Consider the following 19,677-nt stretch of genomic DNA (forward strand, 5'->3'; position numbering starts at 1 on the left):
CACATCGGGGAAACATCCGAACCTCACTGCAGTTTAGCATTTGCCCACGCGTGACTCATCCATAAGAAACACCGGGTAAACGCACAGAACCACACCGTCGCCCCGCCCCCCAAAGCCCCCTCTGCTCACCTGCCCCTATCTGGTCTGACAGCTTTCCTTTCCATCTCAGACACGGCTCCCTCCCGCACCTCACAAAAACTCTGGACCAGCAAGCTTCACAGGACGGCTGCAGGCCTTTCCCGAGGTCGAGTGCCAGATTTATTGTAGTATTTACGCATTTCTCACCCACGGAACGCGCGGGAGACCCTGCGAGCGCCTTCAGTAGGCTGCCCTCTTTTGTTTCGTGTGTCCCTAATGAAGTTTTTGAAGGTCGTTCCCTCGCCCCCATTTCCCCCATTAGCCTGTGGTTTTTACTGCGTGATTTTGCACGGCAGGGCGGTTTTTACACGTGAGCAGAACTGACTGCCAAGAGCTTGACATGGCGTCTGACCCTTGGGAACCACTCAAGAAACGCGTCCGGATGTGTTTGCTGTTACCGTGAACCGTTCAACCCGGCCTGGAGTGCCCACTACGTTGCCAGGCACTGGGTTAGTGTGAGCAGCGGGCACGGCGATAAGAACAGTAAGACCGTCAGTCTGTGGTGTTGTGCTCCCGTCAGCCACTTGTGTTTAGACGAAGATGTTTCTGCCACCGTCATACCCTGCTTAGAAATGCATGGCTCCCCAGTTCTACTCCGAGTCCATTCTGTACCCATTGCTACCCGCCAAGACAGTGCGCTGCCCCTGGGAGCTAAACATTGGCCCCTGGGCATCTCTGAGTCTCAGAGAACAGAAGGGAATAGGGACTTGCTCGTCTCTGAGCAGGAGGGACTTTGTGAGGGCCCCTTTAACCACCACAAGGGATAAGGGCTAATTCACACCGAGGGGGTGGGGCGCATGTGTGTTAGAAGCACTAATTTGGAGGGGGGAGCTCTAGATGGGCACTGAGTGCGGGCGATGGTGTGAACCCTGCCAGGCTCTGCCCAGCTGAGCCCTGCTCCCTGGCCTTCACCGGGCTCCTGATTTCCCCAGGCCAGATGTTTGTGGGATTAATGAATGTTGATAAGGCTGGAGAATGAACCACAGTCTCCCCGGGGGTCCCTGCAGCTTGCCTGGGCAGGTCAGGTGGAGGGAAGCTGGGAGGAGGCCTCCCCGGCCATCCTGAGTGCCTGCTGCTGGGTAGTGCGGCAGGGCGGGGAGGGGGGCGCGTGATGAGATGCCCACTGGGTTCCTCGGGCGGACCTGCTTCAAGGTCACGGCTGATGTTCCACCTGAGGCAAGGCTTCAGGTATCACTGCATGTCTCCTCTCCGAGGCCCAAGGCTCAGGCACCCGGGCAGGGAAAGCGTCTGAGTCCTGTGCCCTCCCCCAGCTCCTGGCTCTGGGTTACGTCTCCCCCTGTGAGAGTCGTGGCTGCCCTCCCGCCAAGATCAGAAACCTGCACCCAAACAACCAGTGGGGTCGAACGCTGAGCTGGGGGCTTTGGGGGCAAAGGCTGTAAGCGCTGGTGGGCACTGGTGGAGGAGGAGGGTTTTTGACGGTCAGTGTACGTGTGACCTTGGGCCAGTTGTCTGACCTCTCTGTGCTTCCACGTCCTCATCTATAAGACAGAGGTAATGATAATACCAATTAATAACCATAATATAAACCAGGCGCTATCTTAAGCGCTTTGTATTATGGTAACTCACTCATTCCTCATTAACTACTCTGTGAGGTCAGAATCCACATTTTATCCAAATTTGGCAGATGAAAAAAAAGCTGAGGAAACCAAGGCACAGAGAGGTTAAGTAATCTGCCCAAGATCACACAGCAGGTGGCAGAGCCCCAGGAGGCTGCCTCTAGATTTTGTGCTCTTAACCATCACGCTGTAGTCCCTCCCTGCGGGCACATTGTGAGGGTGTCATGAGATGGGACCTGGAAAGGACTTAGGACAGGGCTGTATGTGAGGGGTGCCACAGCTCGCTAAGAGTTAGCTGCCACTGGGGTTATTAATGTTATTATTTTTCACCTAGCCATGTGTCCCGCGAGGAGGGAGCACTGCCCTCGGCCCTCTCTAACAGCCCCCAAACCCGGCGCCCAAAGCCCACTCTTCCCCGTCAAGTCCTTGCCCAGCAAGCCAGTCTGGGAAGCAGTGGCAAGGTCGGGGCTCCATGGCGTCTCATGTTAGGAGCTGTGGTGGTAGGTGCCCTGAGCCCTGGGGCCCTGAGCCGCCTCTCCTCTCCATCCTCGTGAACACCTGCTCAGACGCCAGGCAGCTAGCTCTGCAAACAATCCCACTGGCCCCGACTTTTCTGGCCTTTGTCCAGCATGACTCACTGCCATCTCTGCCCGTTCCCTTTGGGTTTTCCAAAGTCACCCTCGGAGGTGACTTCAGGGAAACTTAGTGGGGGAACTAGGCCAGAACTGTGTTAATGAGGCCCTGAGGACCCGCCTGTGAGCTGCCATCTGGAAAAGGTAATCTTTGCCGACTGCCAGGCACCGGCCAGATCTGAGTGGAGGTTGGGAGACTCGAGAGCACGGCCCTAATATTTTGCAATGGCTCCAATCCCAGGCTGCCCTTGTGACTTGCTTTCACCAATAGAATCTGGTGGCACATTCCAAAGCCCAGGCCTCAAGAGCCTTGCAGCTTCTATATTCACCTCTCAGACCACCAGGCCCCCAAGACCACTAGGCCATGAAGGATGGTAAGCCACAGGAAGAAAGGCCTGTACCACAGCTGTCCAGCCCAGCCCAGGCCAGCCCAGGCCAGCCCAGCCCAGCAGATGGCCAGCATAGAAATGATAAATCATGGTTGGTTAGCCAGGAAGTTTTGGGGCGTTTTTCTGGGCAGCAATAGGTAACTGACTGGAGGCTGGGGCCGGGAGCAGGCTGGGCATGCTCCTGTGGGCAGAGGCTCCCCAGCTCTGTATGGTTCCCTAGGGGTCAAGGGTAAAGGAGCAGGTGCAGACCTCCACGGTCTGCTCAAGATCTTTGGTGAGATGATCTCTTTTGGTCACCCTTCCCCATTCTGCAGGAAGAATGGCCTCTCCCTTCCCTAAGCCCTGGATGATCCCCCCTCCCACCGCTCCCCACTGACACTGAGCCCCCAGAGACGCCAGTTGGAGCTGAAACTCCTGTTCCCAACCCCCACCCCTCCTACCACTCCCAGGAGGCTCTGTGGGGCAGGAGACTTGGGCAGCTGGCTGGGAGCAGGTCTCTCCCTTGGTCAGAGTGGGAAATTCAAAGTCACAGACACCTCGGTACCCTATGAGCCAGAGGGCAGAAAAGCGGGCCATTGCAGCGACTTCTCTTGATGGGGACAAAGACACAGGGCAGAGACCGCTTGAACCCTCCCACACAGAGAAATCCCATGCATGGGCCAGAAAGGGGCTCTGAGGGGTATGGGTGGGGAGAGGGGAGCCAGCCCCCAGGAAGCAGGGGTCATTACCAACTCCCCAGGCATCTGTCTAGACCATTTGCCTGCCTGAGCGCATAACTGAGTCAAGATCTAATTAGTTTCTGTGTCCTGGCTGAAAGCCAATGAGGGAGAGGCCCACAGGAAGATCTGGGGAGGGGGCATTCTTAGGGCACGCTGGGGTCTCCGGTCCAGACGCGTGGGGAGAAGGAATGAACATCTCATTTCCACACATTGGACTATCCCAGATAAAAAACATATGTGCCTCTGATGGACGCCACCCCTCCCCGCCTCCCTTAGGACCTCGGGCCGCACATGTCCACCCTACGCCCATCTCTGCGCACCGGTTCCCAGGGATTCAGGCCAGATTCAAATGTGTCAATTTCAGGTGATGAATGATCAAGCCCTTCCTAATTTGCATGTTAAGTTTCCTTGTGGCAGAAATAAACAGCCTCAGCTCATCAGAGAAGAGCTTTCTTGGGGGGGGCCTTTCATTAAAGCAGTAGTGAGCACTTCTCCAGCGTGTTCCGTCCCGTACTGTGGGGGGTCTGGGTCCCCAGGCCACCTGTCCCAGGGCTGCTGGGATGGGCTCTGGAGAATCTGTCAGTCACTGCCAAGTGGGAGGAGGGGAGGGTGGGGAAGAGAGGGCGTGGCTTGTGTGCGCACACCTGTGTGTTCTAGAATGTTCCGGCAGTGAAGCTGGCAGCTGGTGCACATCCCTGGCCTCATCCCTAATTTGCAGCATAACCCTGGATGTGTTAACTTTACCCCTTGGGTGTCAGTTTCTGCATCTATAAAATGGGAAGTGTAGTTACTGCTTTGTGGGTTCCTCGGGCCGCCTGTGGGCGTGACCCACCAGGACGATGGTGAGTGAGCACACACCATGGGCGCCCGTGTGATGGGTCCTGCAGGTGGCCCGTGCGTGGGCTGTGGCGGGACACCCAGAGCTGTGCCTACCTACCATGTCAGCAGAAGAAAGACAGCAGCTTCTCTCTGCCTGCCCCAGCTTCGGGGGAACCCATGATGCCTGGAATGTCCTCCCTGCCCCCACCGCCCCCAGCAAGGGCTCTCGGGGCCATGACTCCTCAGGGTGGTGCTCTGAAGCCATGGGGACACTGGGAGAACTCAGAATTCTGACATCCAAGGGCAGAGAGAGGGGAGGCCAGAACCGCCTCCCCCAGCACAGGGCATCCCTCCCACCTCCTGAGGGGTTCAGCCTGATGAGGAAAACGTCACCAAATCAACCTGGATCCTGGAGTCTTTGCTCTCTACCAGACCAGAACCCTGCACAACTGGGTAGCTTGGTCAGACCCCAGCAGCCCCGGATGCTGGTGCAGGGAGCCTGGGTTTGAATGGCAGCTCTGACCCTCCCGCCCGGTCTGGTCCCTGAGGAAAGTCACTTTCGTCTCCCGGCTACGGAGAGTCCCAGCTGCAGGATGGAGGGCTTAGCCTAGATGCCAACCGGGCCATCGCTGTGTGGCCGCATGACGGTGTCACGGCTCCGGGCTTGTGCCCCACCTCCCCGAGGCCTCAGCTGGGGTCCAGCGAGGTGACACCCACCATGAGTCTCTGGCCCTGGTGGGAGTGGGGGGCCCACTTCCTCCCCAAGCCAGGACCCATTAGTGAGGATGTGAGGAGACAGGTTGCTATGGAAACCGAGACAGCCAATGTTTCTGAGACTTTTGCTTCTTGTTTCCCTTTCCCCCCTTACATTTCGAACTTATTCATCTTAATTGACATAATTATTGCCGCGTCAACCTGAGGCACAGGGAAGCCAGCTGTGCCCCTCGCTGCCCACCACCTGCCCTGACCCTGCGGGGCTCCCTCCCTGTCGCTTCTCTCCCGGCTTCTCCTGTCACTCACCAGCAATCCCCCGTGGCCAGGAAGAAGCTGTCCCAAAGCAGGGGGAGGCCCCCACCCCAGCGCTCCTGGGCCCCTGTGGGGACAGGGGTCATGGCCGCTCCAGGTAACTGAGATGCCAACTTGTCTTTCAGCCCAAGCTCCTCACCTAGAGCCGACTAGGACTCCTTATTTACACCTCGGGAGCGGACCCTTCTGCCCACTGGGTAAATGAACTTGGGTCTCTCCGAGCCTCCATATTCTCATCTGTGCAATGGATCTGTCCTACCTGCCCGTGCATCCCATGCCCGGGGAACAAATGGAGCGTGGAAGGAAAGCAGTTCTATTGCAACAGGAAGTCCCATCGATTTGGACCGGGTGGGGGGAGGAGAGACCCCCCCCTCCACAAGGGGCTGGAGGGTGGCCACCCAGTTCCACCCTCATGTGCCCCAATGCCAAGCCAGCCGCCGACTCTAGTGTGTGGGACTGGATGCCTGCTCGCACCCGGGAAGCTCTGGTGGCTCCAGCTGGGAGAGTCTGGGCGGGGGGGGAGGCACCGGCACCTTCCTCTCGACCACTGGTTCTCAACTGGGTGGATGTGGCCCTCTAAGGCACACTTGGTGGTGCTGGAGACATTTCCGGCTGTCACATTTCAGGGAGGGGGCTACTGGGATGTAGTGCGTGGAGACCAGGGGTGCCGCTAACCCCCCCTGCCGTCCACGGGGCAGTCCCCACGACAAAACGCGATCTGCCACCAATGTTAACAGTGCCCGGGCTGAGAAACCCTACTCTGCTCATGGTCTTCCTCGTGGGCGGCACAGGGTATCGTCTGGGGGGGGGGGGGTCCCTCTCACCCTGCTCCCTCCCCCATCGTTGAAAGCCGGCCCTGTGTGTGCAGGCGCGGGGCTGGCTGGGCTCCCTGCACCCCTCCTCCCTTCCCGGGCTCCGGCGGAGCGGGAGGGGGGCCTCTGGGTCAGGGGAAGGACAGCACGCTTGGCTGGGGGCCTCTTTCTCCTCCCAGCCCACCTCCCCCATCCCTCCCCGAGGATTACGACATTTCTAAACTCGTTAACTTTTAATTACTACCTTCCCTCTGCCTGAGTACACTGGCTCCAGGCCACGTACATCTCTATTAAAATTCAATTTATGCCCATCATAACTAATTCCTGCACTTCAGCTTCCTCACCGGCAGCCTTCAATTTTCAGACAGGATGTCCAAACTCATGGCCAAATCAGAGTTTATCTCCAAAGAGGCTGGCAATGGGGTTGGGGGGGGGGAGGGGAGGGTCTGGCTTTGTTGAGAAAGAGGGGACTGGAAGGAGAGTGTGGCCAGACAGAAGGAGGCGGGGACAGCCTGCCCCGCGCTGTGGACATGGGTGGGTGGTGTGTGCTTGGTGGCCTGGAAGGCCGCCATTTCCACTCACACAGCCATCGATGAGCAGCCACCCTTCCATACACTTAACCTTACATGACGCTCATGACCCTCCGGGAGGCAGCCTGTAATAACTGGTGTTATTATTCCCATTTAACAGACTGGGCAGCTGAGGCAGGGCTTCAGTCATTGGCCCAAAGGCATACACTGAGTCACAGTCAAGACAGGGACTCCTACTGGGGGGGATGCTCGCACTGAGCCTTGGAAGATCAGGCAGCAAAAGTGAGTGAGGACACTGCAGGTCACTGGGGCGACGTAAAGGCAGGTGGTCCTGAACAGTAGGTACCATCAGGAAAGGACTCATTCCGCCCACTAGCCAAGGACGTGGGTGAGGGAGGAGACTGGGAAGAGGGGCAGCACAAGGGCACACAGGGGCCTGAGGCGCCCTTGACCCAAATCCTCCAAAGACCGCCCGCCTCCTGCAGGACGCAGCCCAGAATGTCCCTCCTGGCAGTCGTGATCCTTCCTCCGCCATCCCGTGCCGGCCGTGTCTCCCTGATCGCAGGGCAGCATCGCTGGCCCAGTCTCGCCCCCCTGCCATGTTCACATCTTCCCCTTCACTGGCTCCTCATCCAGCCCCCCTCACTGTCCCTAAGCTCCCCTATGTCCCTAGACCTAGCTGACCGTTGTTAGTGTCCCACAGCAGTCGACACACAGGCGGCCACTCGGTCCTTCTCAAAACCCCCTCCCCGTTCTGTGACACCCTGATCTCCGTCTTGGCCTCTTGCTTTCGTTCCGTTGGGCAGGTTCCCACCTCTTTTGTTTATGTGCTTTCGGGGGCCCTGGGGCTCTTTCCTCCGTGCTACGTCCGCTCTCTCGCCCTGCCCGTTCCCACGGGGTCCGCTGTCACGCTGATGTCAGTGATCCCTAAGTCAAGATCTTCAGCTTGGGCTTTCCTTCTCCACCCCAGGCGCGCGTATCTTCCTCGCCTGCTGGATGCTGCTACCCGGTGTTTCTCCACGCACCCAAGGGGAGCATGGAGACACCCTGCTTTTCCAGGGTTTCCTCCACCAAGTCCCTGCCTCTCCACCTGCCTTCCTCCCTCACCCGCACGTCCAGCCCCTTGTCACGTCTGCTCAGTTCTGCCTCCTGGATATGTGTCAGACCCCTCCGCTCCTCCGCTCCCCACTGTCTCCAAGATGGCCCGGCCACCCCCCTCCCGTCACCCCTGTCCACCCCGGCGTTCGCCTGTCCTCCTCCAGTCCACTCTCCACCCCGGTGCCTGGCTACAGGGTTTAGAAATGGATACCTGATCATGGCCCTTCTCTGTGAAAAATGAGTCAAGGGCCCCACACAGCTTTTGGCCTAAGAGAAGAGCTCCCCAGGAGCACCAGCGAGCCCCGACTTGACTGATCCTGGCTGCTTCTCCAGCATCCTGACCTCCTGTCTGTGCCGGCTTTCTTTCAGCTCCTCTGTCTGCGCACACGGCTGTCTCCAAAGCCCCACTTCCGCCTCTCCCAGCCCTGCCTAACCCTGCTCATTCTCAGCGTCCCCAGTGACACCTTCTCCGACCTGTCCTTCACCTTGATGGCGCTTGTCGAAACTGGAGCCCGGCATTACATGAAGAGTTACTGAGTGCTGTTTCCATCCCGCGCTGCACACTCTATGGGGGTCAGGGCTCCCCTGTCTTATTTAGCACCCAATGTCTACACTCCAGGGGAGCTCCACCCGTTCACTTCCCGTCCCCGCCAATGCCTCTTCCCCTCTGGGTTCAAGTTCGACATCTTCCACAAGCTGCCTCCAACTTCTCCAGGCCTTTACAACCTGCTGTCCCTCCTCAGTCTGGGCGCACATGAGCCACGAATCCTGCTCCTCGGCTAGAATAAACCTTTCCCAAGGGCGGTGGGAGGGGCGGGGCTGGCACTGCCTTTCCTGACTGTCCTCCTTGACCAGCTGTGTGCCAGGTGGGCAGAGAGTCCCAGATCCGTGCCTTGTGACTGAGCAAAGTAGCATCCCCCGATGTTCCTCCATCAAACCTGGAGGGAGAGGATCTGGCTCTCATCTTGGTTCAGAGACTTCAGTCTTGAAGCCCCACGTCCCTCCCTACCAAGACGCCTCTCCTGTAGGAGCTGCTGATGCACGGGGATTGAGAACAGGTGCCTATGGGAAAGGGGCTGGCGCACGGCCTGGCATGGGGTAGATGATCACTTGAAGCGTTCGTCATCAAGAGTTAACATACGTGAAGGCCTTGAGACGGGGCTGGGCCCACGTAAGCTCCTTGTGTTAGCTGTGACTAGTTCCCCTGCGCTGGTTTAGGAGGCTGGCGGGGGCCATCCCCGGAAAGTTGGGCCCCGCAGTGCCGCCACTGTTGAGGGGGGGGACAAACACGGCAAGACAGCTCGGAGCAGGGGGAGGGATGCAGGCTCGGGGTCCAAACGACCCTGGGTAAAACCTGACTTCCCAGGTCTGGCTGTGTGACCTCGGGTAAGTTGTTGAATCTCTCTGAGCTGGGACTCCCAGCTAGGAGGTGGAGATAATAATAGTATTAATCTCTCAGAACCGCTGTTAGTTAGAGGTTGGCTCAGTTCTGGGCACCCACGTGGTATATGCTCCAGCACCCGCCAGGAGCCCGCTGGCCTCTGCATCCTTGGCCTCGGCCGCCTGCTCTCACTTCTAAGGGGAGGCCAGAGGACAAGCCAGAGACAAAGCAGCTGGCCCGGAGAGTTTCTCTTCATCCTCTTCTCTGAAGAATTTCAAAGGCTGCGGCTGCCCCCCATGTGTCCCCTGCTTTGTGCCCATAGCGAGGGCTGCGGCATGCGTGGGTCTCTGCCTCAGCCACGGGGCTTTCTTCTCTCTGCCGCTGAGCCCGCGGGCAGTGCCCTGACACCACAGCTCCCCCACAAGGGACATCAGCCTGGCCGTGGGGCTGGAGACGCAGCCTGGGGCTGGCCAGTGTCCTGCCTGGCTCTTCTGAGCTTCCCCTCCACACGTCTGCTCTTCTCCACGCCAGCCAGGGGCCAGCCAGGGCCTCAGAGTCCGGACTCGGCCTCCACTCGTCTTACCTCCTCACGCCTGCTCATCGCAGGGTCTGCGGGGCCCCTGGCTTCTTGCCCTCTCAGGGCAGAGGAATGGCGTACGGTGACAGGACCATGGCAGAAGGAGCCCCGTCAGGACCCCGTGTGCGTCTACGCAGGTGGGACAAGAACCCACACGGGTCACACAGCCTTCCTGGATCTGCCACTTGCTCTCTTCATGACCCCAGGCAAGTTCCAGAACTTCTCCGAGCTCCAGTCTCCTCATTTTGCAAAATGACGGTAATAACACTCACCTAGTGCTGCTGTGAGATGATGTATGTTCAGTTAACCATGCGTGGGAATCTAAGTGTGTGTGTGTGTGTGTGTGTGTGTGTGTGTGTGCGTGCGTGTGTGGGTTGTCCCCAGCCACACAGTTCTGGCTGGTTCAGTGGATGATGCAAAGTGAAGCAGAATTGATTCGACTTGGGGAGAGGGCCCTGGAGGGTGGAAGGCGGGGAAGAGAGGGCAGAGGAGGGGTGCCGAGGGGAGGGAATGGGGGAGAGTGATCTGATGGAAGAGACTCCAGGGGCAGCACAAGAGGGCCTGACCTTTCATGAGCTACCATCCCACCCAGTCAGGAAGTTAGGCTAACGGGCCAATGTGCTTCACCCAGACATAGACTCACGATGGCTAAACAAGAGCCTGAAGGAATCACACCCACCCACCCAACTACCTACCCACCCCCCCACACGTGTGCGCACGTACAGAGGCTAACAAACACATTAAGAGCGTATACTTCCAAGTAAGTATTGTGTTCAACCTCCTCCCACCCACCCCCAACACACACCAAGAGCCACGGTGAGAGGCCGTGCACCTGTCCCACTGGTGGAGGGGTGGCAGTGGGGACAGTGCCCAACCCTTTGGGACGGTCTTCCCAGGCAGTATCCCACCCACATGGGAAAAGAGATCTCATTTCCTTCGAGTCTGATAATGCTTTATACCCATAGTGGTATCCCGAACTCTCAAACTGGGAATTCAAGGCTGGTTTCAAAACCGGTAACATATGTCACCGACAAGGGGCTCTCACAGCACTTGACCACAAAAAGAGCTCTAAAGAGGGTCCTGGACCATAACAGTGTCATCGGACAGGTGCACAGAGCCCCCGTGACCACTTAGGAGGAGGTGTGCTCGCTTGCACACGAGGTCCCGAGGTCCGGCTGGTCTGTCCTGCTATTCTAACCGAGACAAACACTTTGTATAATCCTAGCAGGTGCTGTTTATTTCATGCCTGTTGCAGCAGGGACTGGGCTTGTCCCGTAGAATCTCACTGAGTTCTTACTGGAACTTTCTAGAGTGGGCATTACTGCTCCCGATTCCGAGAGACAGGGTGGCTAATTCCGCCCAAGGCCCAGAGCCAGGAAGTGGTAGGAGGGTGACTGTGTTCAGGGGGGCCCAACTCTGAGGTCCACGCTATTTCCATTCTGCCCCCCACAGTCATTCGTCCTCAGAAGGATGCGGCAGGCTTTCCTTCGTGTGGGTGTCACACACGTGTACACACGCCACGGCCATTCTGTTTCAGGTCCCACTGAGAATGAAGGTCGGTGGAGAGTGGATGTGAATGCAACGTTGTTCCTTTGGAGACAGAGTAGGAAACATAGCGGAATTTATGGCAGCACTTCCAATCTTATTTTCTCTCAACTTGCTGAGTAAACTCAGCCATCTTTCTGCCTGAAAATTGGATATTATCACCCAACTCAAGCCCTGGGGTTCGCAAGAGACTAGGAAGTTCTCAGCGGCAAGCGGTGGTCGGAGAAGCAGGGGATAAGCCGGCCAAACTCCTCTGGGTTGCAATTTTCAGTATGCATTTATTTCAAAGGTGAATCCGGTACATTTTATTGAGCCAAAAAGCAAGAAAGTGCTAGAAATCCAATAGCGACATGTCACAAAGACCCGGGATCCAGCTTGAGGAAGCTCCACGGGCCGATTATGGGTTACTACGGAGCATCAAAGTGAAGAATGACAGGGATAGATTGAAACACACTGAATAAGAAAAATAATCCATCAGTTCATACTGATGCTAAATTATTTTAAAGGAAGGTGAGAAAGGGAAGATCCTTTTTATAAAAGAATGACAAATTGGGCATGCAAGCTGGTGCAGCCACTCTGGAAAACGGTATGGAGGTTACTCAAAAAACTAAAAAGAGAACTACCCTACGACCCAGCAACTGCACTCTAGGCATTTATCCAAGGGATACAGGCATGCTGTTTCGAAGGGACGCATGCACCCCCATGTTTATAGCAGCACTATCAGCAATAGCCAAAGTATGGAAAGAGCCCAAATGTCCATCGATGGATGAACGGATAAAGATGTGGTGTGTGTGTGTGTGTGTGTGTATATATATATATATATGATGGAGTATTACTCGGCCATCAAAAAGAATGAAATCTTGCCATCTGCAACTACGCGGATGGAACTGGAGGGTATTATGCTAAGTGAAATTAGTCAGAGAAAGACAAATATCATATGGCTTCACTCATAGGAGGACTTTAAGAGACAAAACAGATGACCATAAGGGAAGGGAAACAAAAATAATATCAAAAGTGGGGGGGGGACAAAACAGAAGAGACTCATAAATATGGAGAACAAACTGAGGGTTATGGGAGGGGTTGTGGGAGGGGGAGGGGCTAAATGGGTAAGGGGCACTAAGGAATCTACTCCTGAAATCATTGTTGCACGATATGCCAACTAATTTGGAGGTAAATTTAAAAAAAAAAAAGATTACTCCCCCCCACCAAAATGACAAATAAAAGTAAAAGGAATGATAGAAGTAGAAAATCTGCTTATCACAACCACAAAGGTAATAACTGATTCAGGTTAGACTCCTCAGTGGATACTCAACCACCGAGTGAGGGATTTCTGGGGAGGAGAAGAGTCAGTTTTGAGTTATCCCTCAAAGGAAGGGGCGCCTGGGTGGCTCAGTCGGTTGAGCGTCCGACTTCGGCTTGGGTCATGATCTTGCAGTTGGCGAGTTCGAGCCCCGCGTTGGGCTCTGTGCTGACAGCTCAGAGCCTGGAGCCCGCTTCGGATTCTGTGTCTCCCTCTCTCTCTGCCTCTCCCCTGCTCATGCTGTCTCTCTCGGTCTCAGAAATAAAGATAAACATTAAAACACACACACACACACACACACACACACACACACACACACACACAAAACAAACAAAAAAACAAAGGGAAAACGATACCTCCAGACCTTGACAGTGGAGAAATCTGGTGCACATCACCTTGACCAGCTGATCAAACGTAACCTCACCAATAATGGGGCAAAGTGACAGGAAGTGTCTTCAGGTATGAAGCACGAAGGACTCACATCTGGGTAATTTTCTTGCCAAGAAGGTTTAACCTGAATCTAATCAGGAGGATGTAACTGGACAGATCTACCCTAGGGGACATTCTGCAAAACTGGCTGAGCTCTTAGAAATGTCAACGCCGTGAAAGGTAGCAAGAAACAATGAGGGATAGTTCTAGATTTCAGGAGTCTAAAGAGTCATGACAACCACATTTCATGTGTGGTCCTTGATGAGATCTTGTATCAAACAATAATAAAAATGGCCACAAAGGACATAATTGGGACAGAGGTATCAATGTGAAATTTTCCATTCTTTTTTCTTTTTTAATTTAAAATTTTTCTTTTGAGGCAGGGGGTAGAGAGGTAGAGGGAGAGAGAAAGAGAATCTCAACCATGCTCAGCACAGAGCCTGATGCGGGGCTCGATCCCTTGACCCTGGGATCATGACCTGAGCCCAAATCAAGAGTCTGACGCTCAACTGACCGAGCCACCCAGGCGCCCCTCGCTGTGAAATTTTCTGAGTGTGAAAATTGCACTGTGGTTCTATAGGGCGATGCCTTATTCTCGGGAAATTCTACTTAGGGGTGAAGTGACATGATGTCTACAACTAATTCTTCTCCTTTCCTTTTTTTTTTTTTTAAGTTTATTTATTTATTTTGAGAGGGGAGGGAGGGGCAGAGAGAGAGGGAGACAGAATCCCAAGCAGGCTCCACGCTGTCAGCGCAGAGTCTGAGGTGGGGCTCGCTCAAACTCACAAACCGTGAGCCCAAATCAAGAGTCGGACGCTCAACCGACTGAGCCACCCCGGCGCCTGGAGTAGAGACCTTTCTTATGGGCACAGCACATATTTGATCAGAACAAAATCCCGACTGACTTGTACTTGGGCACCTGGTGGCTGCCGTGCTGTCACGGCCAGCCTTCCTGGGTGAGGAGGCAAGGGGATGAGTTTCCCCCCCACCCCGGACGCGTGTTTGCGTCCCCCTGAAATTTCCACCCAACGAAATTCTGTAACAGAACACAGCTCACCCACAGACAACGTAAGAGCCGGAGCCGACCCCCATGCAGTCAAAAATCCAAGCGTGACTTCTGACTCCCCACGCCCCTCCAACTGAACTACTAAGACCTACGTTGACCAGAAGCCTTCCTGATAGCATTAACCGTCAATTCTCACGTTATTTTGTACGCTATATGTATCACATACTGTAGTCTTCCAGGAAAGTAAGCCAGAGAAAAGAAAATGTTATTACAAACACGGTACGAAAGAGAAAATACATTTACAGTGCTGTGTGCGCTGTATTTATCAAAAACACCCGCGTGTTAGTGGACCCGTGTGGCTCAGCCCATGCTGCTCGAGGCTCAACGGTATTTGCATTCCCCTCTCTGCTTTGTTTTCTAGAACCTGCAAAGCACACTTAGTAGAGGCTGCTTGGGATGCATATTAAGGAAGCCACCGTCACAGTCCTTCCTCAGCAAGAGGCTGGACGTAAAGAATTTCCAGGCCTGGAGCCGGACGACTTCTATTTGAAGCCCAGCTCAACCATCTGACCTTGGGGGAAGTGTTTAATGTCTCTGAGCCCCAGTCTGCCCATCTGTCGAATGGGAAAAATAACCGAACGTTCTCAAAGGATGGCTGGCAGGATTGAATGAGATAATCACACAGGGCGCACATAACGCCTGCCAGGTGGTTAATTCCTTTTCATTGCCAGTGATTCCGATGATCGTTACCATCATCAATAGCTGGGGCCCCGACCACTACCTGGACGCCTCCAAGACAAAGAGCTGTTTTCAGAGGAAGCCCGTTGCATCCATGGGCAAGTCTGATCCTTAAGCTGATCCTTAGCAGCTGTCCCTGTGTACCGTCCACACTGGCAGCCTAGGAGTTCCAACCCTCCTCCTCCTGCCAGAAGAAGTCAGGGGCAGGCTGGGAGGCCACTTACACCTGTGGTGTCAAAACTGCCCCAGGGACGCCAGGTAGCAGCCAGGAGCGCGCTGGGTCTCCAGGTGCAAACCGCCACAGAGGCTGCTCGGGGGGACACCCCTGGTCTCCCTTGTGGGCTCCCTGGAGACCCAACGCCCAGGGCGGCCAGCACTGGAAGGCCCCCCGCTTCCTTGGCCTCTCACCATCCGGAGGGGAATGTGGCCCTCCTGTCCTGGACCCTCCAGCTCCCTCCTCTGACAAAGTGGCCACGTCCACCAGCCGATCCAGTCCAGGGTTGGGGCAGAAGGGATGCGGAGGGGGCAGGGTGGGGGGTTGTCGCCCTGAACTCTGGCCTCCCCGCTTGGCAAAGAAAAGGACGGTTCTCTGGAAAGGACAGATCCGCCAGTAATTAAGTACCGTCCTGTTATTTGCATTCTGGTCCCTGGCGGCAGATCTGTATCAACATCCCCAGGGCAAGACAATCTTGTTTCCCCAACAAAACCGATTATGCACATCAGGCCTGGGGATTAATCACCAGCCACAGGGGTGGGGAGGCGGTGAAAGCAGGTGGAGATGCCGGAGGGAGGAGGGAGGGATTGCCCGGAGGAAAGGCCGGAGGCCAGGCCGGGCTTGGGGGGCCCAGCCGCCCGTCGCTCATGCTTCTGGAGACAATGCCCCTTCACTAAGACCCTGTGCCCCTCCCTCCTCTCCATTCTCCCCGACCTCAATCTTTGTTGCGTGAGCCACTCCGTCTGGCCCCCTGCCTAGACATCCTCCGTTGGGCTCAGCAAGGCAGGGTCCTCATACTCCCGGGGCAGGGCTGTCTTCCCCCCTCCACCCCGACTTCCGCCACCCCAGCCTCCCAGTAGCACTGGTGCAGGAACTCCTGTCCCTCAAATGGCCACGCGGGCCCCCCACCCTAGTTCCCCTTCAGGGCACAGCAGGGGCTCTGGCAGCCAGGAGGGAGGGGAGGGGAGGCTTGCCTGTACTCCAGCGAGAACTTGGTCAGCTCCCTGCTGTTGTGGAGCCACTTGAATTCCAGCGGCCAGCTGCCCTCGGCCATGCACGTGAGCACCAGGCGGTTCCCCTCCAAGTGCACCTGCGTTCGCACCGGCTCCGTCTTGAAATAGGGGGCCACATCATCTGTGGTAAACAGAGACACAAAGCCACCAGTTAGCAGCGCTCACCTTCAGGTGGTTGCTCACGTGGTGCCCTAGCGCCCTGGGCAGACAGAGCAGGTGCAGCCAGCTAACTTGCTCAAGGTCACGTGGCCGGGAAGGACTTGAACTTGGGTCGGTCTGACTTCGGAGCTTGATCTTCAGAGGGAGTCCTCCACCCCTACCAACCAGTTCTCGGCCTCCCTCCTCCCAGACCGCGCCAGGCTCACGGCCTCTGCTGCCACCGCCCTGTTCTGGTGCTTTCTGTCGCTCTCCCCCTCGAGATCCCCATCCACTGGACACCCTGTGACTTACTGCCCTTTGGTCAAAGGGAATAGAAATGTCACAAGGAAACCGGGGGAGGGGTGGGTTGATACAAGTGTCAGGCGGCAGGGACGTCCCGAGTCCTGCTCCTAAGGCTGGGAGAGCCCGTCAAAAGCATCACGGGCAGAGTCCATCCGGCGGGCCCTCTCCACCGCCAGGTTGTTTGACCCTTCTGTCCTCTTACCCTCAGATTTGGCCAGAATTAGGTGTCTGTGGTCTGCAGGTGGGTTCACATTCACGTCAAGGCCTCACCCTGGGTTCAAGTGCAGACCGACCACTCAGAGCACCAGCGATATACGTCTGGGGCCGGGTCAACTGGCATCATGCCCCCACCCCACACCCCAGGTCTGAATCTCATGAGTGCATAGCTTGTGATTACTGGGGAGGGGCCTTCCTTGAACCTCATCCCTGCTACCAGCTCTCTTTGTGGGGGCCGCTGGAGGGCAAGCCTGGGTGTGTGTGGAGGGAGAGCCAGGGCAGGCAGGTACTGAGCCCCTCCCCCCCCCATCTCTGCATCACTCCCGACAACCATCCTGCAGCTTACCGCCTTCCAAAGCCCTTCAGGAGGTCCTCTTTTGGGGGAGTGTGCTGGGGGAGTGGCACCCACCCCTGGTCCCCTGGTCCCCCGCCCACCTCTGGTGGCAGCAGAGGGGAGAGAGGCGAGCAGGCACCCATTTGCCCGCAGCCCACTCTGCTGAGGCAGCGGCTCTGCCTCTGTTTGACAAATGGGCACATTCGCACTTCAAAGGCACATTCCTATTCCCCACAGCGTTTGAGAGCCCTTTGAATTGCGTTTTTAAAAACCCTCTGTTAGTTCCTGTCATCACTCGTTTGTTTTAAAACAATAACACTCCTAGTGATTCAATCCCTCCGATGCGGGGCTGATTCAGAGCCAGAACATCAGAGGGGGCGGGCGGGGCGGGCGCTTGCACACTCGCTCGTGCACACGTGTGCACACGCGCTCTGCACTCAGACCCCCTCACCTCCGTAACCCAGTTCACTGGGCAACCTGTTATCACGTCTGCCTGTTTCCACTTCAGTGCTCGGGCTCTCGGGGGCGCCTGCCTGGAGCCCAGCAACAGGAGCTGGGATGGGCTGATTCCAGCAGCTGCCCTGCCCGAGATAATGACTCTGGGAAGAGGAGGGCGGGGCTGCCCTTTCCTGAGAACCTGCTGGGCACCACCGAGCCCCGAGCATCCCTGCATCCCCCAGCCCTAGTTACCCTCCCCAGGAAGCTTGGGAGGAACCGAGGCTCCTCTCCCCCATCCCCTGCGGTGTGGTCTGCCCTCCCCCTGCCATCCGATACAAGGATTTGGCGGGGGGAGGCCCTACCCAGCACTGAGCAATGTCAGGAGTGCAGCCAGCTGGTTTCCCTTGATAGGCCTGCCGTCTTCCAAAAGCAGGGGATGGCGGGGCGACTGGCAGTGCGGCAGTAGCGGGGAGGCACCGACAGGGAAAGGATGCTGGGGTGGGGGGTGGGGGGGCCAGCCGGGTGTGCACGTGCACCTGTGTGCATTGTCTGTGGGTCCTTGAGTCTCCGTGTGTATCTGTGTGTGTATGTAGGTGTGTGCTCTTATGTGTGTATCTACGTGTTTGTGGGTTCAAGTGTGTGTCTGGGCACATGTATACGTGCGTTTACGTGCAGAGAGAGATGTCTGTGCCATGAATGCACCAGTCGTTGACCCTGGGGAGCTTACTTATAACCTTTTTGCATTTCAATCTCCTAGCTGTAAACTGGGGGATACGTTTGTTGTATCAAATGAATTAAAAAACGTAAAGAGGTTAGAAACAGTGCCTGGCACACGCTTTAGGCACATGCTTTACTATTAAGTGTGTGGGCAGATGGGCAGACTACAGGAGGGAAGAGCTCATGCCCTGTTGGCAGGTACCGGCAGCACCTTTCACAGTCTAAGAGCTTGGATTGTGCAGTTTACTACTTGTGCAACTGTGCACAACAGCCCTGTTAGCCACTTTCTCAGTGGGAAGGAGCTGAGAAAGGAGGAGAAAGAAATTTGAATTCTTGAATACTGAAAGAATCAATATTATATGGGTGTCATTCCCTTAAACTTTTCCTCACTTGGAAAACACACACACACACACACACACACACACACACATACACACTACAGTTTTTTTAACTAGACAAAGTGAATCTAAAGTTCACACTTAAAAAAATGACAAAAGAGGGGCGCCTGGGTGGCTCAGTCGGTTAAGTGGCCGGCCGACTTCGGCTCGGGTCATGATCTCGCGGTCCGTGAGTTCGAGCCCCGCGTCAGGCTCTGTGCTGACAGCTCAGAGCCTGGAGCCTGTTTCAGATTCTGTGTCTCCCTCTCTCTGACCCTCCCCCGTTCATGCTTTCTCTCTCTCTGTCTCAAAAATAAATTTTAAAAAACGTTAAAAAAATTTTTAAAAATGACAAAAGAATACCTAAGAAATTCTGTAAAAGTGTAATAGGTGAAAAAGACAAGCCCAGATACCGAACTGTATTATAAAGTTGCAATAATTCAAACAGTGTGTTCTTGCACCAATAATCTGATGAAATGACAGACTCAGAATCTAGAAATAGACCTCAGTACATATGGGATCATTTAATATATGACGAACGTAGAATTTCAAGTCGGTGGGGAAAAGATCAATTATTCACCAAATGGCTTTGGAACAGCTAGGGAGACATTTGGGGCGGGGGGTGTAGGGGGGTGGGGAATAAAGTTGAATCTCTTCCTCACACGTTTCCTCAAAATAAATGCTAGATGGATGCATCAGTGTTTTAAGCGAGAAAAATGAAATTCTAAAGGGAGTAGACAAAAGTCACAGAGGTTTAAAAATATATAATCTTCAGGAGGTGATGCAGTATTAGACAAAGTCCAGGAAGTCATAGAACAGATTGATACCCTCAGCTATATAAAAATTCTGCACGGAAAAAAAAATACCCATAAACAAAAAGGCAACAAATGACAAACTCGGGGAAAATATTTGCAACTTCTATCATGGACAAAGAGCTCATTTTCCCGGTATAAAAAATATTCCCATAAATCAGGAAGAAAAAGATGAACTAACCAACTGGACAAAGGATCTGAACAGTTCACAGAAAAGAATTACAAATAACTCTGAAACACAGACAAAGATGCTGAACCGCCTGATAAGAAAAAGGCAAGTAAAACTGAGTAAGATACCATTTTTTCCTATCCCTTGGGCCACGATCCGAAAGCACGATAGGGCCCCGTGCTGGCCAGCCCGCAGGGACCCAGGCGAGCGCGCACACAGCTATGTGGGGT

The 19,677-nt window shown here is 55.2% G+C and overlaps 1 protein-coding gene across 1 annotated transcript in view; it reads right to left on the bottom strand.

The window, feature by feature from the left end:
* SDK2 (sidekick cell adhesion molecule 2) overlaps window positions 1-19,677 on the bottom strand; it is a 266,290-nt gene that overhangs the window by 123,520 nt on the left and 123,093 nt on the right. Inside the window, 1 exon segment of the mRNA XM_045489616.1 lies at window positions 15,905-16,064. Coding sequence (XP_045345572.1) covers window positions 15,905-16,064 — 160 coding nt within the window.

This window comes from Leopardus geoffroyi, chromosome E1 (genome assembly GCF_018350155.1).
Source record: "Leopardus geoffroyi isolate Oge1 chromosome E1, O.geoffroyi_Oge1_pat1.0, whole genome shotgun sequence".
NCBI lineage: Eukaryota > Metazoa > Chordata > Mammalia > Carnivora > Felidae > Leopardus > Leopardus geoffroyi.